Genomic DNA, 23,782 nt, shown 5'->3' with positions numbered 1-23,782 from the left:
ACCTTGTTGTTCACACAAAATGTTTGTACATCTTTTACAAAGCCATTTAAACACCGAATGCATGAGTCAATAGATTTCAGACAGTAAAGCTCCTCTGTTCACTAGGCAGTTAACTTTATGGTAGTAGGAGATTGGAGGCGGCTTGTTTGGCATATTTTTCCGAGTCTATCCCGGCAGCAGCGATTTTGTTCATGTATCTTTCACATTGGTCAAGAGTGTCCACATATTTTCGTTTTGTTGGTCTGGAAGCCGCTATGCGACGCGCATCAACTTGCCTACTAAAATGGCACGGATCACGTCTGGTTCAGACTTGTGGGGACTATTAAATATTTCTGCACAGCATTGCTTTCTGAATTCATCATAAAGTGACGAGATTCAGTAGATGTGCTACATGACTGAAAGGTCGAGCAGATTTAACTGGTTTTAAGATGTAAGACATTCATCAAAATTTGATGTTTCGTTGTGTTTTCGTCTCTCAGGGGGCAGGTCGACGGTCCAGGCAGGTTTTTGAGGCGGAGCCAGTTGACGGCGTGTGGTCTGTGTGGGGGGAGTGGTCAGAATGCTCTCAAACCTGCGGAGTGGGTGTGTCCCACCGGACCAGGAAGTGCTTACCCCCTCCTCCACGTCCGCAGACCGCTCCTCTCTCCTTCGCTCCACCAAACTGGGCGGGTTATTATCCCGGGAGTGTCAGAGGACCTGCTATATCACCTGGAAACCCTTACTATCCCTCTCGTTACCCAGGGCAACACCCGTCTTATCACTCCCCATCAGTCTCCAGGAGTCATAACCCCGGATTGCCGCTATATAGAAACACAGGAGGAGAAGGGCCTCCCGTTCAAAGCAATCAGTCGCCGCCCTTTTATCATCCTGAAGTGTCCCCCTCTGGTCAAGAGTCTGCTTATCGACCCCCCTATCACATGAACTCACAGCGGTACAACCAGCAGCCCGCACGCGCCTTCAGGAGGCCGACCAATCCGGGAGCAGCAAGGGCCGGCGGAGGCGGGAATAGGCGCTCCATCCCCACCAGTCGGGAAGGTTCGCCTTCGAGGAGGTGAGTGAGACCGGAGATTTGAAATAATCCAACATTCCTGAAAGCTGTGATTCTCTTTTGTTTTTCCTTCTTTTCTTTTTTCCACCACTTGTGACCTAACTCACCATTACTGATTAGTGTGATGCCTGTAAGCAGAAATAAGGTCAAAGGGTGAAAAGAACGCCCTGAAGCAAATGAACTCTGGAACCTTTGACGGTTTTGCCGAATGAGATTTCAGCAGCTGAAAGACCTTTTATGCTTGTTTTCTGTGACAAACACAAGAAAAACGAGGCTTTGTTTCTCAAGTCTCATGTCAGGACTTTTTAAGATCAGGTGTTTAGTAACAAAATTAAAGTAGAGCTTAGAGCAATTTTGAATCAATGTAGGTCAACCGATTAGCCTGACAGTCATGATTTTGAACTGTAGAAGCCAGAGAAAACCCAAACATCCAAACTTTGTGATTTAAACCCACAACCCGCATCAATACTAACCATGCAACCCTGTGTTTCAGTCATTAACGTAAAACTATAAAGCAGCTCCATCCTCTTGAAAATCAGCAGTTCACTGTTGATGAGCAGGAAATCATTTTGAAGGACAGTTTGGGGTGTTACGTGGTAACTTGTTTTTTATTTGGTAGCTTTTCAATGCTGAAAAAATATGGAGGACTTGATTTTTTATTTTGTTTCCAATTAGACTTTTTTGTAATCTTTGAAAGTGGCTTTGATCAAAATTACTTGAGGTTTTCTAAAGTTTTTTTTAAAAGGTTTGGGCTTTGGGCTACATTTTTAACTCTTTTCCAGTCCAGCAGCTGATGATTTTTTGTTTGTTTAACCTCTTAACTTTGACCTTTGAATATTTTAGACATAAAAGAGTTCTTTAGATCACTTTCTTTTCACTTTCCTAGCTTATTATTAACAAATACTGCAGCTTATGTTGTGATTAGTCAGCTTTAGGAAAGGATAGAGAATACATGTTAATATAATCAGAAGGTTTACTTAAGTTATCAGAATGAAACACATTCTTACACAAAAGATTATGCATTTCAAGTGTGTGTTTCTGTTCATTTTCATTTTTATGGTTAGAAGTTGTTAAGATTTCTGTATTCATAGATATTAATGGAAAGTTGAGTGGAAGGAAAAAGTGTGGTTGGAGAAGTTGAACAATTTTCATTCACTGTAAGCCAGAATTATTAAAAGTAATTGAAAAATATGTTTGAAATATATTAGCATGTCCTTTTATTTATTTTTTTTTTTACTAAATTACTGAAAAAAACTATTAGTTGAAATCAGTGGTGGTTAAACATTTAGTCTGTAAATTAGCAATCTATATATGTATATTCATAAAATACTCTGAAATAGACATTTTCTATACTTACCCTGAAACTTGCAGCAATAATCGTTCCACTGGTTTAGAGGAAATTTTCTGTTTTCTTCAGAGATTCATGGGAAAAGACACTTGCACAAAAAGGAAGTGAGTTTTGCGTAGCTGGCTGTAGCAACAGTGGTTTGTTTGGGACAAACAGTAGCCGCCGCATTGTTCCCAGACAAAGAGAAGATTTGTATCTCATCACAAAATGCAAGATCGAAGTGATCTGTGGGATTAATTTCCCAGGGTGCAGCATGTTGTTGGGGATACACTGAGGTTTCGATTGTTTTCGCAGTGGAGGTTTTTGTAATGCAGGCTGGAGTTGTGCCCATGTCTGCCTCTGGTATCTGCACCGTAATTACATCATTATATCTGGTTTTTATAATTTACACAGGCGCTGCATCGCTCTGCCTTCTCACTACATCCCATTGGTTGCATGTTGTTTATATTCATCTCATCCCATCTAATTGATTTCTCTCTGACTTTGACTTCATAATTTCTTCCTTTTTAAATTTGTCTTGCAGGGCTTCCAGCGTCCGTCCGGGTCAGTTTGGGTACGGAAAGGTTCCCTTCTCCTTGCCCCTGCATCGAACCAACCGCCAAGCTCGGCACACTGCTAACGGCACCGACGAAGCCGCTGGGCTGACCGTCACTAGCGACGACACCCAGGCAGAGGAGCAGGCTGGGAGGGAGACAGACAGAGAGGCAGAGGCAGCAGAGGAGGAGAATGGAGAGCAGAAGATCAGCGAAGCTCCTGAGGAGGAACCCATTCCAACAGGAAGACCACGCCAATACGCGGGCCGGACGTCCCACTCTGAGCACAGGAGGAACAGAGTCCCACCCCAACACTCCGTCTCGCGCTCCTCGTCCTCCCCGGTCCTCATTAACCGCCAGCGTTTTGACTGGAACTCCGTCACCGCTCCTCCTCCTCCTCAGTCTCACCCTCGCTCTCCGGGCAGCTCTCCCCTTTTCACCTCTCCTCTCCACCGCCCTAACCTGGCTCACATGGAGAGGGAACCCCACCTGGGCTTCGGGCCCCAAACCCCACCCACCGGCAGCGTCTTCCCCTTACAGCACCCGCACACGTCTTCCCACCTGGGAGCAGAGGCCGGCAGGCACGGAGGAGGCGACGCTCCTCGGCTGCTCAGGTGCTCGGGGCCGGAGAAGGAGTACCGCAGGTGCTTCTCACAGGTAGGACTCCCTGATTCCTTACAGCTTAAGAAAAGAAACGCTTCTGTGATTTTCTATTCACTGTATTTTTTTTCCTTTATTAAATAAATGTTCTCAAGCTAAATTATGGGCTTTTTCAAACATTTTAATACCAGTGTTGCAATAAAAAAGATAATTTTTAAAAATATTTTCTTTACTCAGTTGCAGTTTTTGATTTGAGCTCTGCAGGCAGTTGCCCAGGGCGGCATGGGCATCAGAAAGGGGGCCCAAAGAGCCAGATAACAGAATATAACTTACATTCAATTCACTTTATTTATATAGTACCAATTCAAAATAATTGCTACTGATTCTTCTTATCAAAATGTACAGAACGCTCAATTAATTATTCAAAGTAAATTAAAACATTTCTACTTAAGGAAACCCAGCAAACTGCATCGAAACGTGTAGCGACAATTGCTTGCGTTGTGTTGTTGACTTTACGGCAATCCCTCATACTGAGCATGCATGCAGCGACAGTGGAGAGAAAAAACCTCCTCTTTAACAGGAAGAACCCTCCAGTAGAACCAGAGTCTGTACAAGTTGGTATTTTACTTGGTTGGGGAGGCAGACAGAAGGAAAGGTTCGCACAGGGTGTCATTCATGTGAGAAACCCCGCTGTGCCAAGAAATGTGAGGACACAAGACAGTAGCCTCAGTCTGGATTATGAGTACAAAACACTGAGTCACTTATAATGATCCAATTTCTCTGTTGTGCATGGAACTGAACTTTATTAACCTGGAGGATTTTCACAGATTTTCATACAGTTTGTTGTCTTTGTTACCATTTCTTAACCGTATTTTGTATGTAGTTTGTACAAATGGCAGCGTTGTCCACAATGTAGGAGATAAATATGTTCAATGTCTAGTTATCTTTGTGTCATTTCATATTTCTGCTTGAAACTGTTTGATTGTTTCTGGGCAGCTGCCTCGCGTTAGAAAAGACCACCAAGATGGAGTATAATATAGAATACGTTGAGACTTTTATTGTCCAGAGAGTGGAAAAATGTGTCTTTGGTTCACACTAAACAACCCATTTAGGACCTGAGCCAGGAAGAGAAGAAATATATCCTCTCTGTTTGACATTTTTTAGGGCCCCCAAAAAGCTGTGGCACAGGTTCAGTACTGATTGTTTACAGATGGAACAAGTGGGATTTCAAAGACAATCAACCCATAGAGAAAAAGGAAACAGTAAGTTATGAGGAACAGTCATTCCTCAGACATCACAACAAGGACATTTTACATGTAAAACAAAATAACTGAGTGGATTCATTTTAGTACCGCATGTTCTCTTAGCTGTATTTCAGAGGCACTTTCTTTGTTTACTGCACTGATTTGAAAGCTGGCTGCTGGTTTTCTGCTGATTACTCTGTATAACAGAGAACAAATCAACTTTCCAACATTTCTCACTCTTTCTATTTCATAAAATGCAGTAAGTTGTTTATTCACATTTTATGAATCTCCATCCGACGGTGATTTTTGTTTTTCCTTTAACAGTCTCTCTCAAAATTGGAAGCAGATTTCTGTCTTTTGGTCTTTTAACTAATTTCTTTGTGTGTGAAATTGTCCAAATTGATGTTGGAACCATCTGTTTCCAACTGAGTAGATGGGAATATATGAGGTGTTATAATCTAATAATGCAGCCTGTAAAAACAGACCAAACTCGTTCTACAGCTCCTGTTTTGTGCTACATGTGTTACTGGAGTGGAAGTCCATCCATCCATCCATCTGTCCGTACCATGTAGATTGTGTTGAGTGATATCAGTTCCTTTCATCAGAGTTTCAAAGCTGTTTAAAACAAACGGTTCCCTTTTAAGTTTCATGAGTTATCCTCCATTAAAGACACAAAATGCAGATAGTGAGACTAAAGATGTTTTAATTGACCAAACTTTCCTTTTCAGCTGGTTCTCTTTCCAAAGTGGCTGAAAAAAACTGTTCACCTCCTTGCCTGTGGTGGCGCTGCACCAACAACCACTGAGGAAAACAACACATAAACCCCAGAAGAAAACACTGACTTCCTTCTTAACAAAATGTAAACAAAAATGTAGTTGCGTCAGATTTGTCAGGTTCTAGGATGTCCCTGGCAAAAGACCACGACAAATTTCTCCCGTTGGCGCTAGACAGGGCGCTAGACTCGTATGTTCGTTTTGGCTTTATTTATCCAGAATGCTTTGCGGTATAGTAGGTTTGTAGGTGGACACAGTTTCTGGTCCACATCAGATTTATTCACATCTCCACCATCGGACAGAATTGTCTGCGCGAACGAACGATTAAAATAGGGCTGAAGTGATCAATCAGATTAATTGTGATGAATCGATTATTGAAATAATCATAAACTTATTTATTAATTGACTAATTGTTGACTAGCATATACAGACTCAAAAATGAAAATGAAAATCTACAGAATGGGCCATTTTTTAAATGCAATTAATCAATTATTAAAATAATAATTAGCTACAGCCCCAGATTAAAGTCTACTTAACAGGGCTGGTTTTGGATTTTTGAAGGTTGTCACTCTAAATAAAGTGTAATAAAGACTAATCTTCTGCATTATAGATGTGCAGGTATCCTACCAGAAAGAGTCACAGGGTCCATATCAGAGGGACAAAAATACCCAGAGCGACATGTGAGTGAGTTATTTTTTCCACTGGCTGCAGATCTGCTTTAAGTGAGAGCGCAAGGAGAGGAGATAACATTGATTTTTAAACACACCGACACACTTTCACAATTTCTCTCTCACGCACCATATCTGCAGCTTTCCCTCATCAAGTGGAAGTAGATACTTGAAGTGGGAGCCAGCTTGGCACTTCAGAGCTCTTCGCTTTTCCCTGCGAAGATTATTTGGCATCCGCTCTTCTCGTCATTTAACCCTGCTCTTGTTCGTTTGGTCTTTCTCTCTGTGTCCTGCCCTGGTCGTCTTGCTTGCCCCCACTTTAAGGCAGATTTAGTGTCTTGGCAGAGTGCGTCCCCCTGTGTGTGCCAGCAGGGCTAATAGCGGTCCTGTGACGGCCGATCCTGACTCATTGGGTTACATATTTACCCTACATTAGCCTCTGCGTTAGCTCCATCTACCCCTGCAGCACAGCTCTTGAGTTTTTATCTCTGTCAAATAGGTTTTAAGTGCTGATTGCAGGACTTCGCCCGGGCTTGTACGTGTTCAATGTCTGTGTGTATGTGTGAGTAATTTAGGGGGTGAGCTAGACCGAAAGTGACACATCCCTTTATCTGTTAGGTGTGTTTGTCATAACATGGCGTGCCTGAGGCCCATCACAAGTATGATTGTGTGTTGGTGTGTTTTTTGTACTGTTGCGTTGGGGAACTAAGAGAGGGACAGAGGAAATGAGAAGGGCAAAAGGTGAACATGTGTGTGTGTTTGAATGAGTCTGAGCGCAGGGTGGTAGAGGAAGTGGTAAAGTTAGGCTGCAGTGAAAGAGAGCTCTGTTTTTAGAAAAGCTGCCCTGGATCTGTTGCAGAATGGATGAAGGGATGAAGAAATGGAGCTGGGGGCTGGTCGGTATGAGTCCTTGGGAGTGTGCGCCTGGGCGAAGAAAAAGTATTTGGTGGGGATTTCATAAGTTACATTAAGGACGGTTGGTGGTGGAATCAGAGAGAGTGGGACGACGAGTTTGTTTTGATGAAAAGACGTGTGTGAAGAGCGTAACTAGAGAAGAAGTTATCGTGTCGGAGGAAGAAAAAGGTGGAACTTGAGAAGATTCTGTCTGGCATATTTAAAAGTGGAGACAGCAGCTTGTAGCCTTTCCCTTCTGGAGCCTTTCACACTGTGTGTTGGTGACTATACGAGCTCCTCCTCATCCTCCCCAGAGTAAATATTTACTCAGAGTCAGTAACAGTAAATGCCTCTGCATGATCGAGCAAACGTTGCGTTCAGGATGACCTAATAAGACGGATACCATCAGGGGCAAACGTGTAACTTTAACCTGCACTACAAAGACATCCTGAAGGTTTACTGGGCTCACTTCTTCATCTTCACCTCATTTTAAGAAAGACAAGGAACTGCAGTGTTTGAACAGATTTCAAGCAGAAAAATAAATGGTGCCTTATCAGGACGAATCACCTTCTCCTGGCCTCTCGTCTCAGTTTTGCCTTTTGAAAGGTTATTTTACATACCCAGCTTTAGAAGTCATCTTTATCCACTTTGTTCTCACAGCTGGTTTGCTTCAAATGTAATGATTTCAGGACTGTGGGATTCTTACTATATTTTCTGACCTATTAGCTAAACCAGCACAAGATGCCTCTTGTCTTCACAGAGGACTATGAGAAACTGCTGCAGAGAATGGCAGATTTATCCACTCAAAGTGGATGTCAAAGCAAATGGAAATGACACAACATTACCAGTGATTCACAGTAAGAGAACTGACAGACAGCCAAGAAACAAAACTGAAGTTATTGTTTTTGGACCAAAAAAGTCAGCACACATCTTTAGCTTCTACGCCTAGAAACGAGCGACCTGGCTGGGTGCAGTGACGGACTCGGACTTGAACCTCCACACACACATAAAGATGATTACAAAGTCAGGCTTCTATCAGCTGAAGAACAGAAAACGAAGTAAATCTGATCAGTAATTTTAAAAATCCTCTTTGGGCCCACAAAATATTTTTCCTGAGTCTTGAGATGTGGAGGTCTTAAGTCCAACACTGTAAAACATTTGAGTCACATTTAGTTGTCTCTACTATCTTCTACTCTTTAACTCAAATAAATTTAGCGAGTTTTAGATTTTGAACCTAAATGCATGAGTTTGTGAAAAATAAACTTACAAAGATGGAGGACAATGTCCTGTTCACACTAAATGTTTTGGAGCAGAGTTTATTGTGATGTTTAATAATATTCATTATCAGATCAGAAATTTAGTTCATGCAATTTGAAGCAGTAATTTAAGTAATTCTAAAGTATACTTATAAAAATAGGTAGTTATTTTAACTTGATAATGTGAGTGAAAATGAGGTAGAAGTGCCGTTTTTTCTTGCATATGAAATAATTATTAAATTGTAGCATTACATTAAAACTCACAGTACAAGATTAATGAGTAACAACTCGTCTCTTGTTGTTAAATCAACTTCATGAACTTTAATTTTTGAGTTAAAGCCAAAACAATTTTCTTGTTGACTTAAACTGCATTTCCAAGGCAGCAGGTGGACTTTCGTTTTCAAGTTAAACCACCTTCAAATGATTCAAGGAGGCTCCAAAATCTCTGTTATATGGCAAAATCACAAGATTTTTTCTGCATCAATTTAGGAAATGTGCATCAACTTGCTAAATTATACTGTAATTTTCCCATAAACATGTATTTTGAGTAGAGGAGAAACAGCAGAGGCGCCGCATGCATGAATAGGGGCAAAAAATACACAAGTAGTGAGGGATTTGTGGGCCTTCGGAGACATGCACAGAGTGGTGGAGGCTGTAGGGGGTAAACCTCCGATCTCGTTAAATGAATGTTCTCTCGCCGTCATCTTGGCTTGAGCTGAACTCGACATGACACCGCCTGGAGGAAAACGAGGTTTTAATAAGGGGAAGGTGAGCATGCTCAGCTGTCAAGGAAGAGGTTCTGTTGGATTCATAACACATCGTTGTGCACTGGAAAGCAACAAAGTAACTGTTTTAACTAAATTGGATTATTTAAAAAAAAATCCTGATAAATGAGATTGAAATCAAATTGATTCTCAGTTTTAGAAGAAATGCTAATATTTTAAAACTAAGAAGTGCATAATGGCAGTTATGATTGCATAATTTGCGCTGAAGTATTCACACGCCTTTAACTTTTTCACCTTGTCTTGCTACAACCACAAATATAATTGATTTTTGTAGATTTTCTTTGATAAACCAACAACAAATAGTGAAGAATTGTGAAGTGAAAGAAAAATACTTTTTTTCTTGTTGTTTCACCAAATAAAAATCAGAAAAATGTGTTGAATTTAAACTTATTTTGCCTTATTTACACTGGTACTCCGAAATAAAATTCAGTGCACAGACTCTGCTGCGTTGTCTTCCTAACTTTCCCCCCCAAACCTTCACATTCAGAAAGCTGCAACCAAATAGCGATTAGAAGTAGACTGAAAACATTAACCAACAATAACTAATGACTTCCTGTTTAACTCATCTACTAATCTACTTTTGCTTCATTTCGAATCCTCCCCTTTGATTTGTGGAGGCTGTTTTGGCTCTAAACGTCCAAAAAGGAAAACTGTAGGCGCTGTTTAGGTCGGATCATAACACAGAAACCAATTTCATGCTGATCGGTTTCTGTGCCAAGGGCTGGGAGCCTCAGAGGAGGCACACTGTTCGTATCTTCTGCCTGTCTTGGGGATAGGATTACACAAACGAGCATAAATCAGGGAAAATTTGGTGTAATTTGGGTCTGGATCTGGATCCCTAATCTTAAAATTGCAAAATAAAGCTCTAGGTTTACGGGAAACACAGCTCTTGGACTGCACCTTTGCTTGTCTCTCTTTTGACTTTAAAGCAGACAGGATTTCTGATCTCACCGTCTCAGTCGAGACCTGCAGAGTTTGTGTTGTAACCAAGCCGGGAGACACACTTTGCGTGTCTTCAGGCCTCCTCAGTGAGAGTCAGGTGATCGCGCCTGATCGCAGTCTGTCATTACACACAGGAAATGTATGATTAGGACTACCAGGCACACTCCTCATAACCAACCATAATGTTGTTTTCATCAGGTGACAAGCAGATGTGTTAGACTCAAACCGCACGCACTGATTTCAAACTTATTGCTGCTTTATTTGCTTTAGTGGTTTAACAAGCAGAGGTAGAGGCGCTTCTCTGAGAAAACCAGGTGCAGCTTGTTCGGTCCGTTTATATGAGCTCCTGTGCGCTTCAGTTTCCCACAAATATTTCTTTCACGTGTCTTGTCATCTGTTTCTGCCTGGTTTGTGTCACCTCTCACCTGTTTTAAAGACTTTCTGCTATATTTCACCATTTAAGACCCAGTGCAACAAGAAAGTTAACCCAATTAGCTCCAAATTATATGTTTTTGTATGTCCCACCTGAAATAAATTAAGCACAGTTAAACAGATAAAACCTATTCAGTGACAGAGACTGGAGAGCCTATAAGATTAAAGAAATGTTTATGGTTTTTGCTTGTTGTTCATTCAGAAAGATAAGATTGCTACAACTTTCACAACTGTAAACATCAGTTATCTTTGAATCTCAACGAATGGAAACAAGTGCAAGGGGAGATTAATCTTGTTGATTTTCTCTTGACTGATGTAAAAATACTCCAGCGGGAGACAGTGTGATTTATCTCTGCTTAATTTGTCAGCCGGGGTGGAGCTCCTGATCTGTCTCCCCATGTTGCTTCTCTGAGCTTCCCTGGGTTTAACATCTGGACCAGGAAGAAAATTCTGGGATTAAAATCACGATTTTATCTCCCTGATGTATAATTTGTTGGGGTTTTGTTTCATAAATTATGGAGTTGATCGTATATTCTGGATAGCTCTTTGGTCAACTGCAAGCTCTTTGTGGTTTTTGCAGTGACAAACTAAATTAAGTAGAGATTGACTGATTTCAACATAGCACATATAAGGCATATAAGTGAGCTTAACATTTATGCAAATAAGATAAATTAATTGGGTGTTGAATATGCATCAACAGGCACAAGTAAATGGAAAATCAACATCTAACGCAGGAAAACTAAATTATTCCAAAGCTTTGGTTGGCCATAGAGAAAAATGTGGCCTAAGTAGCGACGGGACCAAATGTAGGACTTTTATTGGTGATTAAAATCAGCATGCTGATCCAACATTTTTGCATTAAGCAGGAAAATATTTATACACATTTAATATGTAATTTTATTGCATTTTCACAGACTTTCTTCAGCATTTAAAAAGTTCTAGTCTTTTTTCATCTCCTGTGAACAACAGCGACATTTCCTTCCACTTCCTTCCTCTTCTGATTGTTTACGTCGTTGATCGATGTGTCGTTTATCTTCTCAAGAAGTCGGGTCGAGGCTGAAGGCTGGGTGGTTCCTCTGCAGATTACAGACACCGGGCCGCCGGTTCAAGATTAGCCAGACAGAATGTTAAAAACCGAATTTGTATTAAAATATCCTGGATTTTTGTGCTTGCAGGCAGAGATTAGTGCTGTCGCCTGATGATTTATGACTCCAGGGACATGCAGTCAGTTGTTTTGTCTGCAGAAATCCTTGAGGAATGATCAGCCAGCCTTAACCTGTATGTGGTGCCGAGGTGATGTAACCAGATGTGGACGGTTTCGGTTTGTGAAGAACCAAGCAGGGTCACAGCAGCGTGTCCCTGCTTTCCTTCAAAATCCGTCACACTGCTGTCTGTTTTTCTTTTTACTTGGTGTTTGCATTTCACGTCGGAGTGCTGTGTGCCGTCAGGAGCCTTTGTGTTTATATGTGTGCTGCATGTGGGGATATATTTGTGCACCCTAGGCCAGTTATCCCCACCCCCTCTGCTTCACAGGCTGGTGTACATTGCAGACTCCCTGTCAGTAAAATCCATCTTTAACATTCACTCCATCACCAGCTGCTTTCACTTTCCTTTCACCTGCTCTCCGTTGCCCTACACGTTCATTCATTCACCTTCGGTCGCCACAGAAACAGACAGTTTTACACTTTTTACCTCATCTCTTGTTACTTTTGATCTATTCTGCTCTGAGGCTATGAAATACGGCCCCTGTCTGCTGGAATATAGGCTTCTCCCTGCTTCCCAACTGAGCAGCTGATTTCTAGTGGTTTATATTTGTCTAATTTTACCAGAAAACATTCATCAAACTGTCTTCTTGGCCTTTTATAGTATTTGTCTAACTTAAAATGGGAAACAATCTTTGTCTGAGTAAGTTGAAACTTCCTGCTTCTCATAATTTTATTTGTTTGCGTTCTGCTAAGGCTCAATTTGTGATCTTTAAGTTTATTTGGCAATAAACTCAGAGGGTTCTTATAAAGCTTTACCCCAATCAAACCCAATATTTCCAACTTAAGTCTGCTGGAGAGTCGCTACAGTTAAACGTTGTGTCTGAGCTGTTATTATCTGAGATTTATCTTGACATAAACTCCAACTGGGACAGATGTGGAGGAGGTGCAGCCTCCCTCTTCTGCATGTTGTGGATAGTTGAGGGGAAAAATAAAAGTAGGTCTTCCAAATCATTTTTCTTGCCTCGGATATTGAAAAGCAAGATGCTCTGGTTGCACTTGCTGGCGCCATTAAAGGCAATTATATGTGCCTGATACAAACTCAATCTCATTTTGTTCACTGTCTTTTGCAAAAACACAAAATCTTACCAAGTTTTATGGTTTAGTTTCTACTGTAAATATCTTAGGTCTGCCTTATTTCAAATGTACTGACTTAAAAGTAGCTTTTCAGCTAGATGTAATAGCTTGTTTTAAGTCAATAATTCCTTAATATTGATGAAAAAGTACTAGTTATAAGTCTAATAATTTGTCAGTGAGTAGGACAAATATCTGTTCAGTTTTGTCTTATTTCAAAAATACTAATGCAGCTCTGGAAAAAATGAAGAGCCCACTGCACTGAAAACCTCCTGGTTATTCCACCAAATATTGATATCTGAACTCTTCCTGAGTTAAAACATTAACATTGTTGTTTCTAAATGCATTATTTGATGCCTGAAAGCACTGCATCTTTTACCTTATTTTGACCATTTCTCATTTTCTGCTAATAATTACAAAACTTTTGCTTGGAATTTCAGAGACATGTTGTCAGTAGTTCATAAAATAAAAGAACAATGTTCATTTTACTCAAACATACACCTATAAAAAGTAAAATCAGAGAAACTGTTCATTTTAAGTGGTCTCTTAAGAGTTGTATTTGCACTAGAAAGTGGACAAAAATTCTTAGTAAGATTTTATGCTTTTGCCATGTTGATTAGACTTACATTTTTGCTTGGGTCCCTTCCACAAAACCACACCACAATGTAAAAATAAATATAACCAGCTTGTGGTTTCAGTGATATCTTAGAGAGGCGTTCCTGGGTAAATTAAAAAGGTACTTTGCTCACCAATATGCAGGAAGAATCACTGTTTTCTGAGCATCCCCAAAATGTTTGTGGTGCGTTGTGATGTTTCATATCTAGGTTCAGAGTGCAGCCAGGACTAGCAGCAGTAGTATATCATTTATTATGGGATGTTTGTGTACACCCACACACATTGGTCCTCAAACAGTTTGAAACAGAAAGACGGTGCTCCAAATAACGTCTTGCAACACCTGACGGTGATGTTGGTCGCCGAGCAACTAAAATTAGCAATCATTCGTGTAGGGCCATGTTCAAGCTGCTTGTGCACACAGATATGCGTTGAGCTCCCCAAGCTAGAGACAAATGCAAACACCTCCAAATTTCTCAGATAAAATAGGATTATGAAGGAAAAGCACAATCAGCAGATCATGAGGATTATTGTAAACCAAAACAAAAGTGGTCACAGTCTTCATAGCCTTGATGTGATCAACTCAGGTTACGAAAAAAGAAAGACTTTGAATTGGTTTTATTTTGGAAACAGTTTATGGATAAGGGATGTGGGACCAAACCCTGAAGAAAGGTATTCAATACGAAATTCCTGCAGTGGAATATACGATTTTTCGTTGTTTTTTTTTTTAATGGATTTCTGTTCGCAGGTTAAGATTTATTTTTAAAGATAAGTTTACCTAATATAAAAAAAAAAGTACAACATTTCTGGAGCATTTGCGTCATACTCTTACTTTGACAAGCTTCAATAACTCTTTCTGAAGTGCTCAGAGGACATTGTTCGGTGTAGCTATAAATCCAGATCACTTTCTTTAACACTGTGAACCGAAGCGTTTGCTTTGTGGAAGCGTTGCTCGCCTTGAGGGGCCCCGCTATCTGCCTCAGTAAGTACCTTTACCCTGCACCCCACTCCTCTCTGTCTGTTCATGCTCTCCTTAGCATAAATAAAGACCCCCCTCGCCCTTTACTCCCCGCATACATGTCTTTGCAATAACACAGATTCTCCTGCAGTACCATGACACTGAAGTGAGTCTGTTTTTACTCTCCCTCCTTCGTCTCTCCATACTCTCCATTAGCCTCCTGATGTTTTTGCACACCCTAAACTCTCTCGGGGTGGGAGGGGGGTGTCTATTCAAACTATTGCGCTTCTGTCATCATCTGCATGACTGCACACACTTAAGTCTTCTTGCATTCCTTCTTTTCTTTTACATTGATTCTGTGCCTATTGTGGAGGCTGTTTTTGGGGTTTTCAACACGCCGCAGCATTGCACAGCTGCACGCCTGTTTAAGGTTTTTGTTTCTTTATTGTGTTTGCTGCTGCGAGCACTCAAACTTGCCATGAGACGCCATCCAGCATTGAATGTGTCTCTGCGTGTTTATGTCCTGCAGAAATATTTACGAGCATCGCAAACCACATTTACCGCTTGCACCATGGCAGATTTACACGATTCTTTGATACATCAGGTCACGTACGTGCGCTGACCCTGAAGGAACCAGGTCACTTCTGGCTTTAGTCAGACTCGCTTTGTTAACTGAGCTGTAACACATCTTCTGCACAGAAATCAGTTTATTTCTGCAGAATTAGGTTTTCGCAGAACTTTCTATGTAAAGTTTCAGGAGTTCATTTCACAGCTGACGGTATGAGACACATTAGCCACACACAGTATATTCCTCCAGACAAACACTCCTGTGGGAGGGATGAATCCAGCGCGCCGAGTGTCAGCGAGTACACATTCTAGTGTTTTACCCACAAGAGTTTTTTTGGCTACACTTTGTAGCTGGTTCACATGGGAACTGTGGACCCGCTTCGTCTGTGAATGATCATGTATGTAGAGACTCAATAATTCTCTTTCTCTTGTCCCTGCACAACGGATAGCTTAGAAATTTACAGCTGTTTGCGACAGCTGTGTGAGTCAAGAGGTGGGGGGGGGACGAGAAAAAAAGGGAACAAATCAAAGACGGAGAGGGGTTAAACACAAGAAGATTTCATAGTTGACAGAGATTAGAGGTGCAAAGAAATCTGAGATGTTTGTGTGCGGTATGGCAATGCGTGTGTGTCTGTGTTGAAGCCAACGGTCTTGGCTTCCCACGGTACTACCTGAATGTGTCTTCAGTGGTGAAATATTCAAACTTTTCACTTAATACCACATCAAAGTAAGAAAACACAGACTGTGGGAGAACCACAGTGCTGGTTCTGTTGGACCTCAGTGCAGCTTTTGACACTGTTGACCACGACATTTTACTGAATCAACTGGAGAGTTGGGTCGGACTCTCCGGTCCAGTGCTACACTGGTTTGAATCTTACATAAAAAACAGGGATTTCTTTGTTTTGTTCAATCGGAAACTTCTCATCAGAGAGGTCAAAGGTCACATGTGGGGTACCCCAAGGTTCAATCCTAGGACCCCTTCTCTTCAATATTTATATGCTCCCACTGGCTCAGGTTATAACAGGACATAGGATTAGCTACCACAATTATGCGGATGATACACAGCTCTACATCACAATGTCACCAGGTGACTCTGAACCCATCCAATCACTGAATAGATGCTTAGAACAGATCAATGTGTGGATGAGCCAAAACTTTCTCCAGCTGAACAGAAACAAAACTGAAGTTATTATCTTTGGACCTAAAGATAAGCGAACCAGAATCAATGCACAGCTTCAGTTATTACAACTAAAAACCAGCGATCAGGCCCGAAACCTGGGAGTAGTGATGGACTCTGACCTGAACCTTCAGAGCCACATTAAGACAGTCACAAACTCGGCCTTCTATCACCTGAAGAACATCTCCAGAATTAGAGGACTTATGTCTCAGCACGATCTAGAGAAACTCATCCATGCGTTTATCTTTAGTCGCATTGATTACTGCAACAGCGTCTTCACAGGTCTGACTAACAAATCAATCAAACAGCTGCAGCTGATCCAGAATGCTGCTGCTCGCGTTCTTACTAAAACCAGGAAGATAGAGCACATAACACCAGTTTTAAAGTCCCTACACTGGCTCCCTGTAGCTCAGAGAATAGACTTTAAAATATTGTTGTTAGTTTATAAATCACTGAACGGCTTAGCACCACAATACATTAAAGATCTGTTATTGCTGTACCAACCGTCTAGACCCCTCAGGTCTTCTGGTTCTGGTCTGCTCTGCATCTCCAGAACCAGAACCAAACGAGGAGAAGCAGCATTCAGCTTCTATGCACCACAGATCTGGAACAAACTTCCAGAAAACTGTAAAACAGCTTAAACACTGGGTGCCTTTAAATCTCAACTTAAAACCCACCTGTTTAGAGTTGCTTATGGCTAAATTAGGGTTAGAGTCCCGGTTTTTATGTCTTTGATGTTTTTATGTTTTTACCTTTTTAATCTTTTTTTTTCTTCTTTTTTAAAAAATCTCTTTAATGTTTTTATCTTTACTTTTTAATTTCTTTTTATTTCTCTTTCTCACTGTTTCCGTTTTAATGATGTAAAGCCCCCCGGAAAACGTCCCAGTTAAACAACGTTTAACTAAAGTCTTAAAAGGGGTGCAGGTTTTAATGTTTTTATCTTTTTTATCTCTTTCTCTTTCTCACTGTTTATTCAATGTCACATGCTGTTTTTATTTTAATTATGTAAAGCACTTTGAAATGCCTTGCTGCTGAAATGTTCTATACAAATAAAATTTGATTGATTGATTGATTGATTGATTGATTGATTGATTGATTGATTGATTGATTGATTGATTGATTGATTGATTGATTGATTGATTGATTGATTGATTGATTGATAAGCATTTCATATATCGATATTTATCAGTTTTGATAAATATCAGTTGATAAATATCAGTTTTGATCATTTTTTGTTTTAAATATCTGAAATACTACCAAACTGGTGACGTGACTTTCCTATTTTATCCGCAGTTTCCTCTGAAGTTGTTGTGCAAATCTTTTCAGTTCGCTCTGCCCCGATTTTTTATTATTTTAAGTAGTTATGAGGCCCAGTGGTGAAACTGCTGCACAAGATACTCAACAGGCTGTTACTAGGTAACCACAAGTCACTCTGCAAGTCGTTGCTAGGTAGCCAGTGAGCGAGAGAGATAGTCAATGCCACTAGCCTTTCTTTGCTGGCCTTGAGAGCTTGAAATGATTGAACTTTGTTTCGGATGTACTTTCTATTTAAATTGATTACGTGTCTATCAGATTATTGATTTATTGCCCCGCCTTTTCTGCTTTGAAGAAAAATTTACGGCAATTGTTTATGATAAATGTTCTAAGCTACCTTGTGTGGTTTGATTTTTTTTTTTTTTAAAGCTCTAGTGTATTCAGTGTCTCACTGGGCAGACGGGGTTAAACCCAAATTACCATCATGGCGTCATCTTGGTGCAACGACAAACGTGATGCACCATGTCTTGTTCTTGTGGCAAACAGTGATGTTTTTCTATTCCCCAATCAACTGACTGGGTTGTGTTGCACCAGTGGCGCCACTGTAGCCATACCTTACTGTTGTCGTGTGGACCTACAGGAACGGTGCAGTATGGGTCGCTTTTACAAAGGAAACCGGCAAAGTAGCATATGGAACCGCACCAGCCTATGCCGTACCGCTAAGTGGAAACGAGGAATTACAGCCTGGCAGGATTCATGTCAGCCTAATTTTTCAGCTGTTGTTTATGAGCAGGTATCCTGAAAGTCCACGGCTCCACGAGGACTTCTTGAACGAGCGCTGGTTCCTCATGCACACTCGCGCACACGCCTCTGCGCGCGCTCACACAGTCATTCGCTTCCAGCAGATTTATGGGAGCAGCCGTTCCAAGAAAATCTATCACTTCCATATGTTGCGAATGCGCTCGCTGCTGGCCAAAGCAGCATGCAGAGGCTGCATGTGTGTAAAATCATGGCGTGTTTGTGCCTACCTCCAGGGCCTCCAGTTAATTCTCCAGTTTCATTATTAGATGTTTTTTCCTTTGCCACTCGATCCGCTCCACCACGACTTCTCTGGAGACCAGTAGAGAAACGGCCTTTTTCTTTGGTAAGCTACGCATACTGGTTCAGTGTGTGGCTCTAAATTATTTGACTTCCCCCTCCTCTCTGTCTTTGTGTCTTGACCCTCCAGGTGTGCGGAGGAGGTGCGTTGGACTCCAGAGCAGAGCAGTGCACGGCCTTTAACAACCAGGAGTTCATGGGTCGCCTCTACAACTGGGAGCCTTTCACTGAAGGTGAGCGCCGAGTTAACACACTCGCACAGTTGTTAAAGCGTTTCCTTGCTTTAATTCGGTAAGAGGTTTATAGGGAGAATTAACTGGCACCACAAGGGAGAGAGTAAAATGTAAGCTTGAGCGGGTTCAAATTTCTCTCTAATGAATGTAATGAATGTGAGTTGGAAGGCGTCCTCTCATGCCCAGCCCCTCCGGCATCCCCCACTTCTCCACGCAGCATCGGCGGCAAAGGGAGTAGACAAGAAAAGCAAATGATTGGAGCTCAATCTACTTCTGTTTTTTGCACAAAATGCTTTGCTTCTTTTCTTTTTCCTTTTGTTTGTCCAACATCTCTCCGTCTCTGCCCGCGTCTCCTGCCAAACGTCTCCTCCCTGCTCTGACGGAGGACACAGATTCCTGCAGCGTGAGATAAAGAGCACAAGAGCAGTGATGAGATGCGTGTGTCACACGACTAGTGGAAGCAAAATTGGGGCAACTTCAGAAGTTGCTTGGTTTTGGTTTTACAAGCAGCCCGTTAAAAGAAGTACTGCTTGAACCTTTTGACGTTTTGTGACTTTGTAGCCACAGATGGGGGGATTTTAGGTGATAGACCAACACAAGATGCATTTTATTGTTTTTTTCCATGAAAATAGTCTCTCTAAAGTGTGGCACACATTTTATCCTGATAACCCTAAAAAAGGTCAAGCAACTGTTTTGTCTCAGATGTTAAACAATTATTAAGCAGAGTTTTTTGTGTTAAAAATCCAATATACTGCCAATCTAGTGACATGGCCATATGAGGCACAGTGGCAAAACATGAAACTGCTCCCACATACTAAGGCCTACTGTGTGTATTCTGTGGTCCATGCAGTATCATATCACTCTCTCCGAAAACGGTTGATATTTTATAGGTAAGCCTACGTTTCTCATGTCAAATTCCTTTATTTCCCACATCCTGAATGGAAACTAGGCCTGTCGCGATAAACGATAAATCAATTAATCGGACGATAAATTAAACCTATCGACCTCATTTTAATTATCGTCTTTATCGTCTCTTCCGGCCTTTTTTCTTTCTGTTGATGACACTGAATGAAAAAAGGCTCAGCTCCAGTGCTCTCCACTGACCCTCCCTTCCTCATTTCCTTAGTCTAATGTCCAGTGCACACTACACAAGTTGTCGGCCCATTTTCAAACACTGAGAGACACATTAGCCGACAGAAATCCTAGGTATAACGGTTCAATCGGGTTTGCATGCCTTGTGGTGTCCAGCCACATGGGCACAAAATAATGGCTACAAGTCCAGTTAACTAATTTTAAAATCCAGCATTAATCAATGCTTATTAGAATCTACCCGTGATGCATGTGGCTAGAGTCAGCGTAAAGTCCTGACTGAATGAAAATCATTATAACCTATTTATGTCACGTTAACGAAGAACAGCTTACCGGGTTTATCAACTGAGGTAGCAATTTGGCTCCAACTCCTCTCCTTGTCATTTCTATATTCTTTGCACGAAATGTTGAATAAACATTAATGTTGTTTCTACATATCATCTCCAATGACCACCCTCCGTAATTTCTCCTCAGAAAGCGTGGAGGAGAATCCGTGCTTTCTGATTGGCTACATGTCACATTCAACGGGCAGCGTTAAGCTCCCAGTCGGGGAAAACCCCTAATTTAGATCGGAGCGGCCACGACGACCTACCGTAACCCACCACACACTGCAGGATGATTGGTTAGATCGGCCAACGATCTAAGATTGTCATAAGGGGAAAATAGGGGCAAAAAAACGTGTAGTGAACTATTGCATTAGGTAGTCTGATGTGCCCATCTTCTCTATTTAAATCTAGCGATTACTGAAGGGCAATATGGTATGCACACTTCATAATCTGCACTCTTTTGGTTGAATGCAGTATTTATTTCCACTTTGGCTTTATGTTCTTTAGTTTTTATTCAAGTACGTTTTTTGTAAATGGAGACTGAGAATCCATTTTATTTTTGTTTTTGGTTGTTTTGTTTATTTAGTTTATCAGTTCCAGTGTAACGTGTTCTTTTGAAAATAAGGTGTATCTATCAGGAAATTGCATGTATTATTAGTCAATTTCCATTAAATCAGTGTCAAAAAGTCTTGAAACAATATTATCGTTTATCGCAAAAATGTTTTAGACAATTAATCGTCCAGCAAAATTTGTTATCGTGACAGGCCTAATGGATACCAACAAGTCTGGTGAGCTAGTTGTCACAGAGAGCAGCAGACATGCTACACGTCCTCATTGCAACTGGTTGAATCTCAGCATCATCATCTCAGTGTCTCATACAAAACACTTCCATGCGAAGGCTGTTTCCTGCTGAGCAGCTTCCTGTGCATCACCAAATACGCCTTTCGTAAAAATGTAAATTTGTGTGGAAGTGTCCGGGGAACCTCTGCATTACTTCAAAAAGTGAATTATGCTCAAGTATGTTGGGTCAACCTGAAACTGCTGCTGCGCGCGTTACTCAACAGGTTGTTGCTAGGTAACCAAAGAGCAAGCGAGTGAGTTGATGCCACCAACCTTTGCTTAGCTGACTGTCAGAGGTTGAGCGGCAGAGGCCGTTGCTCTACCTACATCCCCCAGAATGCTGTGCGGTTCCGAATCAGAGTTCAGTTATTATTAATTATTCTATCGGTCCTAATTTCTATTGATTCTGATCAGAAGGGTGACCATTTACCGGCCACACCCCAGCCCAGTCGTGGAAGGCTCTCCTCGCCGACCGGAGTCGGACTGTTTTGTTGACATTCTGTTTAGTGCAGCTCCATCTAGTGGATGCATAATGTAACTCCAGCCTCTATTGTAGCGTCTATTCTATGCGCCTTATATATAAAAAAAAGTTTTAAAATAGGCCATTCATTGAAGGAGCGCCTTATAATCCGGTGCGCCTTATAGTGCGAAAAATACAGTACCTATAAAAAGTAAAATCAGAGAAACTGATCAGTTTAAGTGATCTCTTAATTTTTTCCAGAGCTGTATATTTTTTTATCATTTTATCACATGGTGGTAGCTGAATCATGCTGTGAGATGCTTGGCTTTGGTACAAACAGGGAAGAGAAAATAGCTGGAGCCTATTTGAGACTCCCAAAGCAGAACAACCCTAAAAAAATGGCCTAATCAAAGCCAAGATCTAAATTCAATAATTGGAAATCTATTTCCAAGCTTGAAAGTTGATGTCCACAGATTCTAATCAGTCTGAGTTAGAAGAATATTCAGCGCTGAAATATGCAGAGCTCCCATATGAGGGTTTAGTTCTTTTTTGGTGGCAAAGATGGTCAGAGGTAATAAAAAGACGGATTGAATAAACAACACAACTGTGTATAAAAAACTTTGCAAGACGCTGTATGTGCAAGGGTCCAGATTTCTATACATCTCTTTTTTTTCAATGCTGGAGGAAAAGAAACAAGAGACAGAGAAAGCATTTTATAGATATTTCAGGAATTTTAGGGGGGAAAAAAGAAGAGTGAATAGAAAGATTATAAGAAATGCGGGAGGGGAGGAGGGAGAGTAAAACGCAGCTGTGTGATGATCTCAGTTGTGTTTGTCATTAGGCTTATAAAGCATGTGCATGATCTCCTGTGTATTTACATCATGGGCGTACTGGTTGAGGGCGTTCTGCATGCGGATAGCTGTGTGAACCTGGGATGAAATGTGGGAAAATAGTTTGCACGTGTCTGTTTGTGTGTCTGTCGTTTGGGATTTTACTGTATCGGTAAAGCCAAAGCTGTGAACACACAAACACCCTGAGAGCAGAGACTCAGAAGCCCGGCTTTTACATACACAGCTTCGCTTTTGGTTCTGCTCTGTCATAACATAAAACACACTCACCGATCTGCCCTCAAATAAACGCATTGCACGAAATTGAAACCAGATATCCAGTAGAGTGTGTAGCAAAAACATGATTTTCTGCTATAAAGCGGAACCCGATGCTGCTTAAATACTTACAGTTGAAGAGCTGCAGTCGATATTTTTTTGTAAGCAGTGGATCAGATAAAATGACCCAATTAAGTCCTCCCTCTCTGTGTTTTATTAAGTGTCAGCCACGTATCTTAGTTTTCCATCTTGCAGGACTGCTGCATATCAGGCTCATGGCTCCCTCCAGTCTCATTCCAGGCTGCACAACGAAACTGTTTTCGTGGAAAAAAGCAGCAATAAACCCTCTCTACGCTACCTGTCCCTCACACTAACAAAGTTAGCATTTTACCAGATGTGTGCCTGTTTGTTTGTTTTTTTAGCATTAAAATAAGCCGAATGATTCACATATTCTACATTCCAGGTTTTGTATTGTCATCCTGGTGCCTACATATGGTTTGCGAGCTGAACTCCAGCTGATGAATGCCCCCGGCTACTGCAGAGTCATTTGACGCAGGACTGAATGCAGATTGTACTATTTCCCATTTTAAACAAAGGCCAGATGTTACTTTAGGTTTTGTCCAGGAAGAGTGGAAGATTTAGACTTTAAAGGCAGATATTTCCTCAGGCGAGCAGGAATGACAATGGAAAGCATCAACGCCCGGTAGCTCGGTGCCAGAAGTTTTTGGCACAGAGATCCGTGTCACTGGATGTCAGAGCCGTTTTGGCAGAACGAGTGTTTGATGCTCTGGGTAAAGCTGGTCATGGCAAATGCATGATTGTAATAAATAGCAAGTAATCTGGCAATGATCTGGTGGCGCAATGAGAATAAATAAATCTTTTTTATTCCCTGCACTAGTTCAACAGTCTGACAATAAATGCTGCAAGAACGTCACTCTGATCCAAAACCAACTTTTATTGTCGGTTTTGTTGAACAAATGACTCTTTTCCCTTATTAAATACTGAATGAAAGTGTAAAGGTGCCCCTCATTTTTTAAGTTTTGTTTTGTCAGACCTTGTGTTCCCTTAAAAAAATCTTGATTCAGAACTTGACTTAAAAAAAACCAAAAAACATTGACTCCTTTTTTATTCACTTTCTGTCAATGACCAAATTTTGCTACAAAAAATATGTTTTGCTTGTTAAACCAATTAACTTTGAGATATTAA

At 41.1% G+C, this 23,782-nt stretch overlaps 1 protein-coding gene across 2 annotated transcripts in view; it reads left to right on the top strand.

Moving 5' to 3' along the window:
* The window catches only part of adamtsl4 (ADAMTS-like 4), a 47,927-nt gene that overhangs the window by 6,653 nt on the left and 17,492 nt on the right, over positions 1 to 23,782 (top strand). For both annotated transcript variants that reach the window (XM_008432736.3, XM_081597163.1), the window contains exons 3-5: positions 480 to 1,051; positions 2,920 to 3,586; positions 18,656 to 18,758. In XM_008432736.3, the coding sequence (XP_008430958.1) occupies positions 480 to 1,051; positions 2,920 to 3,586; positions 18,656 to 18,758 (1,342 nt within the window). The remainder of the gene's footprint in view (positions 1 to 479; positions 1,052 to 2,919; positions 3,587 to 18,655; positions 18,759 to 23,782) is intronic.

This window comes from Poecilia reticulata, chromosome 16 (assembly GCF_904066995.2).
Source record: "Poecilia reticulata chromosome 16, P_reticulata-male-v2, whole genome shotgun sequence".
Lineage (NCBI taxonomy): Eukaryota > Metazoa > Chordata > Actinopteri > Cyprinodontiformes > Poeciliidae > Poecilia > Poecilia reticulata.
The sequence above is the reverse complement of the archived record's forward strand: the minus strand, read 5'-3'. Positions and strand labels throughout refer to the sequence as shown.